Raw genomic sequence first — 13,781 nt, 5'->3', positions numbered from 1 at the left:
CCCCAAAAAAAAACAGAGACAACAATATCAACAAAAACGCATATATTTTGGATGACGTAATGAAGCTAACGGCCGTAACTCCTTTTCTACCCTTTCCCTCATTTTCTACAGTTTCAATGGCGTGGCTGAAACAAAACAAAAACCGAAAGGAAACAAACAAGCAGCGCGTGCGTGAAAAGCTAGTGAACGGACAAACTAAAATGTCTGTAAAAGGGTAACTCACAGAGGTTGACGAAGTGCCACATGGCAGTAGACTAAACAAGAACCCAAAGGGTCACACCAGAGGGGTGAACCAATAAAAGGGGGGAAAGAAAACAACAATTGTACACAAACTCATACGAGGAGAGGAGAAAACGAAAAGGTAACACACCCATATATACACACACACACAAAACAAAAAGAGATATGAGGGGTTCATTATTTTATGTGCCATTCCTCTCCTTCTCTTTGCCGTTCCCTCGCGCTTTATTCATCTTTCCACCAATATTTCCGTATTCACACTCACTTTCTTACTTTTATTTGCTTTAAAATTAGTTTCTGTTTACTGCCCATTCTCTTTCCCACATTTTCATCATCAACTCATTAAATTTCATTCTCTACGACCACTCATTTAGCATTAAATTTTTTTGAAATCCCTTTTAGTCTCTTCACTCACATACATAAAAAACAATATTATCACATAAGCAAACAGAATCGACCGTAAAAATATATAATGAAACAAAGTCTTTGTAGATTTGCACCTGAGACCGTGAAAATAATAACTGTTATAATTAATTAAGCGAAGGGGGGAAGTGCGGGAGAACGGGGGTAAAGAGCAGAGGGAACCGATGACATGGCTCTAAGTAGCACATACCAAGGAATGCACAATGCCGAAAACAACAACAACAACAGCAATAGTAATAATAATATCTATAAATAATAACAATAATAATAATGAGAGTATTTATAATACACAGATATGTGAAAACAATGGTGAGAGGCGAAAAATAACCAAATACAAGCCCGCAGTCGTGCGACATGAAAACTGTCACAAACACACAAATGTGCATATAAATACACTCAGTGGGCTTGCGGGGATTAACATCAAATTTGCAGACTTCCCACTTTTCCTATTTTTCTCTCTTCCTTTTTCTTCCGGACCAGCAAATTAATTTAAATTTAAACTAAATTCGTTATTTAATGCCTAAGTTACACCTCTGAAGGAGGGGAATTAAAAGAATTCTCGATATAACCATTTGCATATCCCCTTTCCCTCTTTTCTTTCCTTTTCTTTTCACTTCTTCCACACTTCCCATTTTTTTTTTGTTCATCTTTCTTCTTTACACTTGAGGTTCTCAATCATTCAAACGCGCATATTTTTCCCATTCGCTTTGCTTTGCTATTATCAATTCATTTCGTTACACCGATAGTACGAGTTTCTCAAAAAAGAAAAACACGCAAAAGTTAAACAAGGAAAAAAAAAAACAACGCAGCCATGCAGGCGCTGACATAACAACGACTGAAAGTTGTCTGTGCGCATATATATATATATATATGTGTGTGTGTTGCATAGGAAGTGTTGAGAAGAAGGTGAATGTTAAAACAAAAAACAAAAAAAGAAAGAAGGACAGAAACACTGGCAAATCCAAATTTAATAAAAAAGATATAATTATAAAAATATGTATAAAAGGGCGATATATCGATACGATGTGTTGACAAGTATAAAACACTGATGGAAATGATGGTAGTCAAATAACAAACATGGAAAACTAGAGGAAAGCACACACACACACACACATATATAAATATATATATATATGGACGAGGAAAAGAAAGGTAAAAAAAGAACAAACACCACAAATATGAGCGTTTTTCTTTCTTCTTTCTTCTCTCTTCACTTTGCTCTGCTTTCCCCCCTTTATTTTACTCTGGAGAGGAAGGGGGGTGGGTGCCAAGTTCACACTTCACTTATTAGAGACACCATACCCCATAAGTATCGCAGCTCTGTCATTCTACAACATTTCCGTTTATTCATGTGAAGAGAAACGGAGGGAAGGTAAGGTAAGGAAATAAATTAAAAAAACAGTAACTCAAAAACGAAAATGTGAGGAAAGTTCTGGTGTGCATAATCTGCCATAGTTTCAACTCCCTCGCCTTGCCACGGTCAGACAGGGGCTCAAATTCCTTCCATTGCATATTTTTCGAGGCAAAATGGTCGGTTCTGTACCCCGTCGGATCCCCACGCCATTCACGTGTGATAAACAACCCATAGTTCCAGCTTCAAAAGTACTCAATGAGCCGCCCGAGCCTCCTGCTGCAGCTTTTATGTCCCGTGCAGCACTAGCGTTTCTTGCATCATCCTCACGCCCAATAACAACATTGCTGCCATCCAAACCAATATCTGCGCCTTGCCTCGGGCCGTACCTTTTGTTGTAGGCGTACATGTTTGGCATTTCAACGGCTGTGGAGCGGAGGGACCTGCTCGACAGCGCTGTTGTTGCTTCACATTTCCGCGTTAGAGACCCCATCCGCGTGCACAAATTGTCGTTATGAATGCGGAATCTCGATATTGGAGAAGCCGCTACCCGCACTGGCGGGGCAGCCGACGTAAAAAGTAAGTTTGTGTACTCCTTGAATTCCTGTGGCTTAATGCAGAGGTCAAACTTGAGCATCTTGATAAAGAATTCTTCCCACAGGTTAAGCGTCTTGGTATTCACCCCGAAGGCGTTGGCGAAGCAACGGTTGCTGACGCTCCGCAGCTCCAGAACCTTCGACACAACGCGCGCAGAGGTGAGGAAGAGACGTAGTGCATTCAACTCCGTGACAAGGATATCAGGCCGCCGCATACAGAGGCGGTCAAGGAGTATTGCCGCTCCAAGAAGTGTAGCGGGTGAAATAAACGTCAGATCCGCCAGTCGGTGCATGAAATCATGGAAGGGCCCCTGCGGGGACATTTGCCTCTCACAGAAGATATGTGTTACCGCGTTCGCCTTTTCTTGTTGTTCCAGTGGTAACTTCCCACTCTGCTCCACTACGGCGCGTAACGCAGCGGCAATAGGAGGCACAATCTGTACAAACTCCGGTGCATGCTTCGCGCGCAGTGCATCCACTTCACTCATCACGCCACCGGGCGGACTTCCCGCCGCAACCTTTGCAAGCGGCTGCTCGTACGGTGACGATGTGAAAGGGGCCCTTTTGGCCCGTGCGATGTGTGACACGTCAGTGTACTTACCCATAAACGGCCCCAGCGGAAGGCTCAGTGCTTCAAAGATAAATGTACGATACTCCCCTTCGTAACTTCGCGGTGGAAAGAGATACGCCGTTGGCAGCGGTTCGCACCCGAAACGGCGAGTGAGTGCAGCGAAAATGGTCCCCGGTTCGGAGAGAAGTGCTTCAGTAACACTGGAGTTGATAATGGGCCGCAAGCATGAAACAATACTCGTCTCACTGAGGGAATACTTTTTGCGGAACGCCCACAGACGGTAGCGTGGGGATGTTGCACTGCATTCAGGTCCGATCTCTACACACACACGTCGAATAAGTTCCTCCTCCCGCAGAATGTAATCAGTCTGAAGCAACGAGTCTCTCCACCAACTCGGGCGCCTATTGAGATCGTACATTGTGAATAGGGCTTCCAACCTCATTTTGTAGTGATTGGGTTCGACAAGCAAAAGCATGTGACGGTAAATCAGCTGCTCACTGTAGCCATCTCGCAGCATCGCCTCTACATTCGCCTTTTCCAGCAAGGGCCTCTGGGAGACGTATGTGGAAGTAAACCGCTCCTTGTCGCGTAGGAGGCGCTGCACAATAACGTCGCGACCATCATACGGGTTGACCCCAAGAGAGCAAATCATGGCACCAACGCTGTGGCCCACAACACGTGTGACTAACTTCGTCCGATAAACCTCCTCCGTTGCAACTGAAAAGACGCCAATGCCATCCGATGTGGTACGTGGATTTGCGTTTTCAGTGATCCACCGCACCGCAGAGAAGCCTAACCGGCGCTGGCGGACTCCAATTGAGACCCGAACCACCGCCCTCAACCCAGTGGGACACGGGAACTGTAGCGTGGCGGAGTTTCCCTTTACAATAACGGGTTGCTCGCCACTGCTTCCCTCTGGGGCTTCCAATGATGGAGAACTGCTCAGTGAAGTGCTTGACTCACATGTGGCATCCTTCTTTATACCATCAAAGTCAATCAAACATGTGTCACCTCGCAACACCATGGCGGTAACAGAGACAGGAAAGACGTGCTCCGGTAATGGGAGATGCATGATTCGCCGCTCACGATATGTGTACTTCACAACCGGCCACATCACAATTTCTAATTGCTCATAGCGTGGGTCAAGTCGGCCCAGTTCCGGCGGGAGATTGTAAAGTGTATGGATAGAAAGTACCAACTGTACGAGGGGAAACGGTTCATCCACTGGTAGTTCCCACAACGACATATCAGCCGTCTGATGATCAGCGCAATGCGCCTTCCCTGAGGGGGTTTGAGCAGTCATCTGAGCGAAGCGTGGAGAGTCGACAAAAAAAAAAAAATGCTGTCGGTGAAGCAGTCAAAAATAGCGGCGCAAGTCACCGGATTTAGAGAGATTAAATAATACTATCAATAACTTTGTACTTCTTTTTGTTTCCCTTCTGCAAAAAAAGAAAAAAAGGAAAGAAATTTCTTCCCTTTTGTATTACTTTTTTTTTTTTTGCCTATCCTCTTATTTTCAGACACTTTTGCGTCTGCGTAACAAAAACCCAGGAAACAAGGGGATAAACGGAGCACTTTGTGCCCAACGGTGAAAGGAAAGAGAAAGAGAGAGAGAGAAAAGTGGGTATCGATCAATCAGTTGTAGTGAAAATGCCTTATTTTCACTGGAGAATTAGAAATCCCAAAGGAAATAATGAAACGCACACACATACACACACAGAGAGAAAATTATATATATATATATATAACCTCAAATGCTGTGATTGTCTAATTGTCGTATTTTCCTTCCCTATTTATTCGTGCCGTTTGTCTCAGGTCGTTTATCAGCTTGATGCAACTTTTTATTCTATTTGATTGTCAACTTATACTTCCTAATGACAACAATTCCTTTTACTTTCACTAATAAATGATTATCAAAATAGTAAGATAGAAAAAAGAAATAAGGAAGAATAAATACTTGATTGATTAAATAAGAGATGATCACGCATTACCGATAGAAGTAAACAATATCAATAGCACGTAATGCAACAACAACAACAAAAAACAAAATACGAGCACTTGCGCATCCATTGCGAATTATGGAATGGAAAAGTAAGCGAAACAATAGCGAGGAAAAAAAAAAAGAAGTGAATGAGAAATGTGTTGTGAAATGTAATTCTGACGTAAAATCGGCATCCAACTACTTATAAAGTCAAAACACAGACACACACATAAACATAAACATAAACATAAACATGAACACATGTAAGAGGCGATCACCAAAGTATTTTTGCCTCATTACCTTTAATTCGCAAACAAAAAAAGAATGAGGAAAAAAAAAGAAAAGAAAAGAACATATGCAAATACAAAAAAAGAAAGAAAAGTAAAAAAAAAAAAATGGTCGAAAATGATTTTCCGATGACGCTTCCGGTCAAACACTAACATCCAAGCATGGATATGAAACAGTGTTAACGACCCAAAGAAAAAAAAACTGTAATGATAGTAATAATAACAAATTAGATTTAAAATGTTATGGAAGACCTGTATAAAAATTAACGAAAAGAAAAAGAAAATATAAATATAAACATATAAAAAAAACATAAAGCAGCGTCAAAAAGAAAAAGGGTAATAAAATGACATGGAACCTATATGACTTTCTTTTCATCATTATTTTTTTTGTTTTTTCCTTTCATACTTTATTTTTTTCTTTTTTCCTTTCACCTTATTGTTGCTGTTGTTTTTCCTTATAGTAATAATAAACGTTCACAAGTAGATATAAATAATAAATATATACAAAAAGGGACGGGTGTTTGTTTATGAACATGCCAAAAGGATCCATCAGTAATGATAACAACAATAATTATTATAACCATTGATATAATAACAATAATAATAATCATTAGTGTTAATATTACTGATAATAAGACGTGGATGTCTCTTTTTCTCTATTTATTATTATTATTATTATTATTTTTTACCACGCGTGCTTGCGCGTATTTGTCTGTTTGAATGTGTGAGGCGGGTGTGTGTGGGGTGTGAAGTTTGAAAAATAAAATTAAAAGGGGGAAGTGATATATATATATATATATATATGTTAAAAAATTCGGTATAAAAATTTTATTCTCAAAAGATAAAAAGAAATGGGAAAATACACCCGCATGCCGACATGGCGAAAACAACAACAACAACAACAACAAGAGAAGGAAAAAAAAAACGATGAATGGAACGAAAGATATAAACCGAAAGATGTTGACGTTTTCAAGAAAAAAAAATGAAATGAAATGAAATGAAAGATGTGAGGAGGTGTTGCTGTAGAGAAATAAATTTAAAATAATGAAATTAAAGGGGGAAGGGGAAAAAAAAACACACGCAAACACACACGAAAGCAAAAGCGACTTTTGCAATTGGGGACAGAGTTGAAGGAATTCAATGGTGAAGGATGACAAGGAGAGGAAGAACGGTGGTATGAAAAATTTTATTCTTATTTTTAATTTTTCTCTTCTTTCTTTCTTTTTTTTAAAAAAAATAATAATATGAAACTATTATTATTATTATTATTATTATTATTCTCTGTTTTACCTCTACGCTTTGAACAACCGTATGAGCATACAACACAACGGTAATAATTATTTGCTTTTAGTTTGTTATTCGCATGAAAACCGTCAGTATTCTTTTTATTTTTATTTTTTTAAAAAAAGAGGGTAGAAATTCCGGTACATTTATGTTTAGAAGCGGAATATACCTCATGATGAAGTGAAGTGGGATAAATAACTATAAATATTTATTTGTAAATAAATGGATAAATATAAATATTAAAGATATGGTTTGTATGAAACGTGACGCACCATTATACAAAAAGTTTTTCGTTTATTATTATTATTTTTTTTTCTCTTTTTTGTGAAAAGCAATACAAAACAAAATAAAACAAAAAGATAACAGGTGAAAGAAACCTGCAGCCCTGTGGAACAAATCCAGAGGTCGCAACAATAACTGCAGGGATCGCGAAAGTAAATCACCAAAAACAAACAAACAAAAAACAAACCAAAAAAAAAACTCTCTCTCTCTATTTCCATTTCTCACCGTTAGCCATCAAAACTCCTTCACCGTTATTATTTCAATTCCCAAACCTTCCAAATGCAAATTCACTCAATTCACTTAAATACACCCATTGACTCTTTAATAATTTCATCATTTTATCTCTGCTTCGCTATTTTCTTTGATATTTTTTTTGGTCTTTATTTTATTTTTTTCTTCTCCTGCTACTTTCAGCGCCTTACACACAAATATAAATAATAATAATAATAAATGATATTAATAGAAAATTATTATAATGATAAAAGAAGTAACAATGATAGTAATAATAATTATTGTTATAGTTATGACGATAATAAAGCAAAAAAGAAAAGGAACCGAAAGAAGGGGGAGGGGGAGGGAAAGGGAAAAATTAACATTGAACAAAATATTAAATTACCACTTCATTTAATATTATTTCGTCCTATTGCTTTCAAATATAAGTTGCTTTTATTGTAAGTTTCCCAGTGCAAGTCCATTTTTTTCCCTTCCTTTTTTTTTTCGAAAAATATGAAAAAAAAACAACAACAAAGAGACAAACACAAGCATACATTTGAATACATTCTGTTTTCCTTCCCTTCAACCCTTTTCTTTTTCTTTAAATATGAGTGATTTCACCCACTCGCCTTCTCACTTTTATCGTCATACTTTCCGAATAATAATAATAATAGTAATAATAATAATAATAATGATAATAATAATAATACATAAAGGCGTAACAATGCGTAACAGGAGTGAATCCAAAAGAAAAAAATAAAATAAAAAGGGAAGAAAATCCTCTTTTCCTCTGCTTTTTTTTTTTGGTTTGCCTCATTTGTACATAAATGTACATTTAAACAAGTATACATAAATAAACATAAATATATACTTATATACTTGTTTACTTCCCCTCTTTCATTTAGCTTCGCAGTGGCACAACAAAAGCAGAAGAAAAAATTTTCTTTCTCTTCATTTTCTTTTTGATTTCTACCCCACGCACTTCAGCCTTTTTTTAAAAAAATTTCTTTTTGTTACTTATCACTTTCTTTTTTAAAAAAAAAATTATCCCTTTTCATGAGCAAAACCAATAAAAAAAAGCATGGTGAAGCCGCCACGGCGTTTATTTTTCCCCAAAACAAACACACACACACACAAAAACAAAAAAACAAAAACGCAAATCTTCACAGCCGATTGCAACACACAAACAACAAAAACAACAAAAACAAACAAACTAAAAACAACAAAATCAATCGATCAAAAAAAAAAAAGAACAAAACTTTCTTCAACAACAAAAAGAAAATGATAGTGGTGGGGAAGAGAAGTAAATAAGGCGTAACAAAAACAAAAAAAAACTGAATGAATTAATGAAAAATAAGAAATAAAAGGAAGTAAATGATGGTAAAAACAAAAACAAAACAGTTGGAAACTTCCGCTCAACAACAAGAAGAAGCTCTCAGAAAATGAAAAACAAAGAGGAAATGGAAAGAAAAAAATCACGGACAAATAAAAATAAAGCAAAAAAAAAACAAAAGCACTCACACAAATATAAACATTTATATCCCGTGGTAATTGATTTATTTCTCCCTTAACCTAACTCGCACCCAAAGGAGAAAACAAATTGGTAAGTAATGAACTTAAAATAATATCTCATTGTTTCACACATATATCTCACTTCTTTTCTTTTTTAAAAAACTTTCCCCCTCTCACTTTTGCCTAAGCATTTCGTTGCAGTCACTTGTCAACCAACCTCTCATAAGGAGACAAAAACTTGAAAAAAAAAGAGAATATGAAAAAAAGATGAAGAAGATAAGATAAGAAGGAGAACTACCAATAATATTATATTATGGTATGGAAAAGGAGAGATTTGCTCAAACTGCTGCGCCTTCCACTGCCTCTGCAGGTACCTCAATCATAATGTTTGACTTCGTGATTTTGCAAGTGCAACCGACCTGCTTAAAAGGTTTTGTGGAAGATTGAGACATGAGACCGGTGACGTACCGGTCAAACTCCGTTGAGCTGATGTACAAGTCAAATCGTAGACCCCATGTAAATATCTTTTCCATGGCATTGAGTTCCGGGTTACTCACCCCACCAACAGCGGCGAAGTCCTCATTATTTAGTACTCTAATGTCCAGAATTTTGTTGGCAACGCGCACAGCCGTAAGAAAGATCTTGAATACATTGTTCAATGTTAACCGCAAGTCGGACCACTGTTCAACAAATCGATCTGTGTATAAACACGCTGCAACAAGGACGGATGGCGATACAAATGTATGGTGTGCCAGCATCTGCACGTAGTGGAGGAGCGTGAAGGGTGGAGGCACTGCTGATTCAAATACCTGCGGATAGTGATTCCTTTTCTTTTCTCTCACGGTGCCCTCAGAACCACATGCAGCAGCAACATCCGTAGCAGCATGTGCGGCACTACTGTTGGAAATGAGACTTTTCCGCACACGTATGCCACCAGCAGATGAAGACATCTCCAGCCGCCAGGCTTCATGAGCCTCCACCACATGTTGAAGCGCGCGGGCCACAGCAGGGACGATGATTTCATACTCCGCTGCATGTTTCAAGTGTAGGGAATCGGCTTCATTTAACTTTTCTCTTTTGTCGTAATGTTGGGGCGCGGCGACGGATGGAGTGAGGAGGAGGATTTCCCGCTCTGAGCGTTTCTCATGCAGTTCAGGGCACACCCACTCGCTCCCCGCGCTATCGCAACGACTGTGACAACAACCAACACTTCGGTTGTCCACATCATCTATGCTGGAATCACACCGAGAATGAAGTTGAGGCGCAGTAGCTCCATTGCATTCGCTTACACCCCGCGCAGCCACATTTACTCCCTCACGAAAGAAATCCGAGATCAAAGCCTTCTTCATATTGATATCACTGAAGTTAAAGTTACGATTCGAGTAATCCACTTCCTTTATATTTCTGTTTTCCGTTTGTCTATTAGTTTATTTGCTCCCTTCCAGATTATTGCCGTTTGAAAGGCTGATTGCTTGCTGTTATTTATTTTATATTGTTATTGGTTTTTTTTGTATATGGCTATTGTGGAGAAGCGAAATATAAAATACACCAAATAGAAAAATAATATATTTCTTTACTCCAGCCCACCACAACCTTGTTCGCTTGCCTGTTGTTTTCTCTTGTCCTTTCTCCCACACTGGATTTGGGCTCGTTACTTTTCTCCACCAAAAAAAAAATGCGGGGAATTTATGTATGCACGTTTGTTCGCGAGATGTTAAAGGATGAAAATGAGAATGAAGAAGAAGAGGAGCGAAGTACACCCAATTCTGGCAAGACACAAATGCGAGTCGACGAAAAAAAAAACCTTAGAGTAGGTGAAACGACACTCAAATTGTCATTAGGAAGAGGGGAAAACAAAGTCGCGCATTTTGACAGTATTCGCAGAAGTGCAACTTGTGTGCGGGAGTCACACGGTTCCTCGTACTTTCCTCACCTGTCAAATTCCTTCCCACTTCCCACTTCAGATTCTTTCCATTGCCTCTCTTCCCTCCCTCCCTCCCCATTTCATTATTTATTTGTTTATTCTTTTTCTTTTTTTTGCCCACTCAATCACGGAGCCTCCTCGCACCTGACAAGGTAACCGTGTTATGCTACATTATCCTTCGGAAGGCGCGTGCTTGCATCAGTTCAACGGACTACTGTCTGAAGTTATGGGAGGAAGGCCAACCAATAATGGCAACGACAATGAAAATTAGGCACCTACGACGCATGATTGCCGGAAAATGTACCATGAAGGACTTATAGGTACTTTGAAGGAGTGCCTTCAGTTCGTGTTGACGGACATACGGTCATCTTTGAATTTCGCGTTGCGAATTATCAAGACCCATCAGCCTCTAGCACACGGAGGATTATATCTGCTGCCCTTCTGCAGCGCTGCTCTGACCCAGATTTCAGGAGACGCATCGTGTGCAATAAAGTGCCCCGACCAACAGCGGCAGCTGCGTTAGCAGTGCTTTCTGCCTGCAGTAACGTTAAGACCGTGGCCACCACCTCCGCTATTACGGGGGATGACATGGGCTCCAGTAGCAGCATGTGGGACGCCATGCGCACACATTCCTGCGTGCAGTTCAGGCGACCCTCATCACCAAACATTGGGGCGCCGTGCGCAAGAAGTAAGGAAACATTCTGAAGCAGGGCACTAACTGATTTCTTCATGTTGTTGTTCATATTCTTTTTGATGAAAGAACGCGGTGCTTGTGTAAAGGCCTGCAGCAGCACCGCAGCTTGTTCCGGTGTTATGGAGGTGCTAGCCGGCAAGGCGTCAAGTGCTGCAGCAGCATGGAGGAAAAGTCGTACAGTCACCAAACACTCAGCATCACTGGCGCGGTCGACACCCAACACGCATTCTTCCATAAACTTTAGCGGGGAACAATACCACTCCCCGGGGCTGTCACCTAAAAGTAGCAGAAGCCACCGGTAGGGATGACGTCCCACCGCCAGTAGACGACTGAGCAAATCAAGCGCAGGGAAGCGCGAGGCCTCCGGTAGCCGCTTGTGAAGCTCCATGATGTTAAGAAGTAAGCCTACACTCGGCGCCGCCCTCGCTCCCGCCTCAACTCGTTTCACGAGCTCTCCGAATTCCGTGCCTCCTGTTAGTTCGTTAATCTTCTTTTGCACACCCTCCAGGTTGATGGAGGTGAAGTATCGATGACTACTCCATGCAACGACATCGCTTCCCCCCGCAGTGGGCGCCTGTGGCAGCTGTTTCTCCTGCTGCCTCTGAAGTTCAATCTCCTCGCGGGCATAGCCCGAGAAGGCCACATCATTTGCAGTTACGCCGGCATTCTCCATGTTTCGCAGCGCCTCACCCCAACTTGGTACGTGCGAGGCACCCGCTTGGCGCATCTCCATGGCTTCACGTGCGAACTGGGAGAAAACAGGTTCATGATTCCCACCACCAGACACCGCTCCTCCCCCTGCAACTGATAGCCCTTGTTGCGAGCCGGTCAGCAGCAGCGCGTCCTGGGGGTCGATGTTATTCAGAATAAAGTTTTGTATCTCTTCCTTGTGAGTCTGGGAGACAACGGCGCTATTTTTGTTGATGAAATCTTGCGCTGCGTCAAAGATATTCTGACCACGGTTGTACGGAAGCTTAAGCATTGTCCCATTCACATCAACATCGAAAACGTAATCGTAGGGAACCCCGTTGAAATACACCTTGGGCTTCTGCGCTGCGCTGCCCGATTGCACACCTGTGTACGGTTGACCCTGAGTTCCCTCAGTGACGATGCCTATTTTCTCCCATCGGCCTTGGTCCCATGCATAAACTTCCACCGTTTCCCCTTTCGTGCGTACAAAGCAGCGTTCACCCTCTTGAACCCCCTTCTTTTGATGGAGTTGCTCTACAGGGGGGAGATCAGCAATATTAGTTCCGGCGATTGATGTAATCTTGATGTCGAGTTTCTGCGTGGCAACCGCCTCCGCAAGTGCTTCCAACTTTCCAACAGATGCCATTAACTCATCATTAAGTGTCCACACTCGCACGGCACCATCCGCGGCGCCCGTCACAATATCCCCAATCTCCGTTGTGCACACAGACCACACAACACATGGGTGGTTGATACTCTGAACTACGGCCACGTCACCAACATCCACCGAGGATCCTACAGTGGGGGCAGATACAGTGCTCGCGCCACTAATCACCTTCACAGTGCAGTCTTCCGAAGCAGAGAAGAGTAACTGACGGTCGTTGCAAAAACACAAGGAGTAGACCAAACTATGGTGCACGAGTAAGCTGCGTAGGGGGTGAGTTCCAACTGTTGTGTCCCAAATTATGATCGTCGCATCGTTGCTACCAGAGGCGAACCGAGTAGAGCTTATGGCACATACACATTGAACTACATCTGTATGACCAGTGTACACGGCAATTTCCTCACCCGTCGCCACGTTCCACTGATGAAGGGTTTTGTCCCCAGAGGCGCTCACAATGCTGCTGGTCCTTGGTAATTGCGTGATACCCCGAACGGCTGTTGAGTGTCCCCTGTAGCACTGCTTTACATCACCCGTTGTCGCATCAAAAACGAGACACATACCACCCCAATCACCTGTCACAATATCCCCAACACTACCGTCGTGCCCCGCACCCTCAGCAACGGTGGATGTAACCACAAGACCACAGCAAACACCGTGACTGTGACTGTCGAGAACTGCTTCCAGCGCAGCTGTTTGCGGGTTCCATAGTGCAACATGTTTGTCATTGCCGCCCGTGATAACGCATGGCTCACCACCCAAAAGCGGTATCCCGCTATGCATTATGGCGAAGTTGACAAAAGCAGTGTGACCGGTGAGTGTCAACCCCGTGGGAAAATCGTCACCTGAGGACCACGGTGTAGTGCCTGGAGCATCAATGACAAAAGTAGTCTGGTCGCGCGAGGAGGTTAAGAGGAGACCCGACGAAGAGGAAACGTGACGAACATCGGCTGTATGAATGCGGCCCTCTGCGCGCAACAAATAACACAGCTCAGGGGCCTCCGACATAGTTGGTAACTTTTAGTGTGTTTAATGCGTTCCGTTCCACCTTCTTTTAGTTCACTTTGCCTGC

General features: G+C 41.6%; 3 protein-coding genes across 3 annotated transcripts; all 3 read right to left on the bottom strand.

Moving 5' to 3' along the window:
- Window positions 1-2,120: 2,120 nt before the first annotated feature.
- TbgDal_VIII6410 (hypothetical protein, conserved) lies at window positions 2,121-4,427 on the bottom strand (the record flags this gene model as incomplete). The annotated part of the gene is made up of 1 exon (XM_011777677.1): window positions 2,121-4,427. The coding sequence occupies one exon, from the start codon at window positions 4,425-4,427 to the stop codon at window positions 2,121-2,123; it is 2,307 nt and encodes a 768-aa protein (XP_011775979.1).
- Window positions 4,428-9,078: 4,651 nt separating this feature from the next.
- Window positions 9,079-10,089, bottom strand: TbgDal_VIII6400 (hypothetical protein, conserved; the record flags this gene model as incomplete). The annotated part of the gene is made up of 1 exon (XM_011777676.1): window positions 9,079-10,089. One exon carries the CDS (start codon window positions 10,087-10,089, stop codon window positions 9,079-9,081), a length of 1,011 nt encoding a protein of 336 aa, XP_011775978.1.
- Window positions 10,090-11,056: 967 nt separating this feature from the next.
- TbgDal_VIII6390 (hypothetical protein, conserved) lies at window positions 11,057-13,717 on the bottom strand (the record flags this gene model as incomplete). Its single annotated transcript, XM_011777675.1, has 1 exon — window positions 11,057-13,717. The coding sequence occupies one exon, from the start codon at window positions 13,715-13,717 to the stop codon at window positions 11,057-11,059; it is 2,661 nt and encodes an 886-aa protein (XP_011775977.1).
- Window positions 13,718-13,781: the final 64 nt, after the last annotated feature.

This window comes from Trypanosoma brucei, chromosome 8 (assembly GCF_000210295.1).
Source record: "Trypanosoma brucei gambiense DAL972 chromosome 8, complete sequence".
NCBI classification, from domain to species: Eukaryota; Euglenozoa; class Kinetoplastea; order Trypanosomatida; family Trypanosomatidae; genus Trypanosoma; species Trypanosoma brucei.
Note: the sequence above shows the minus strand (reverse complement) of the source record. Positions and strands in the feature narration are given on the sequence as shown.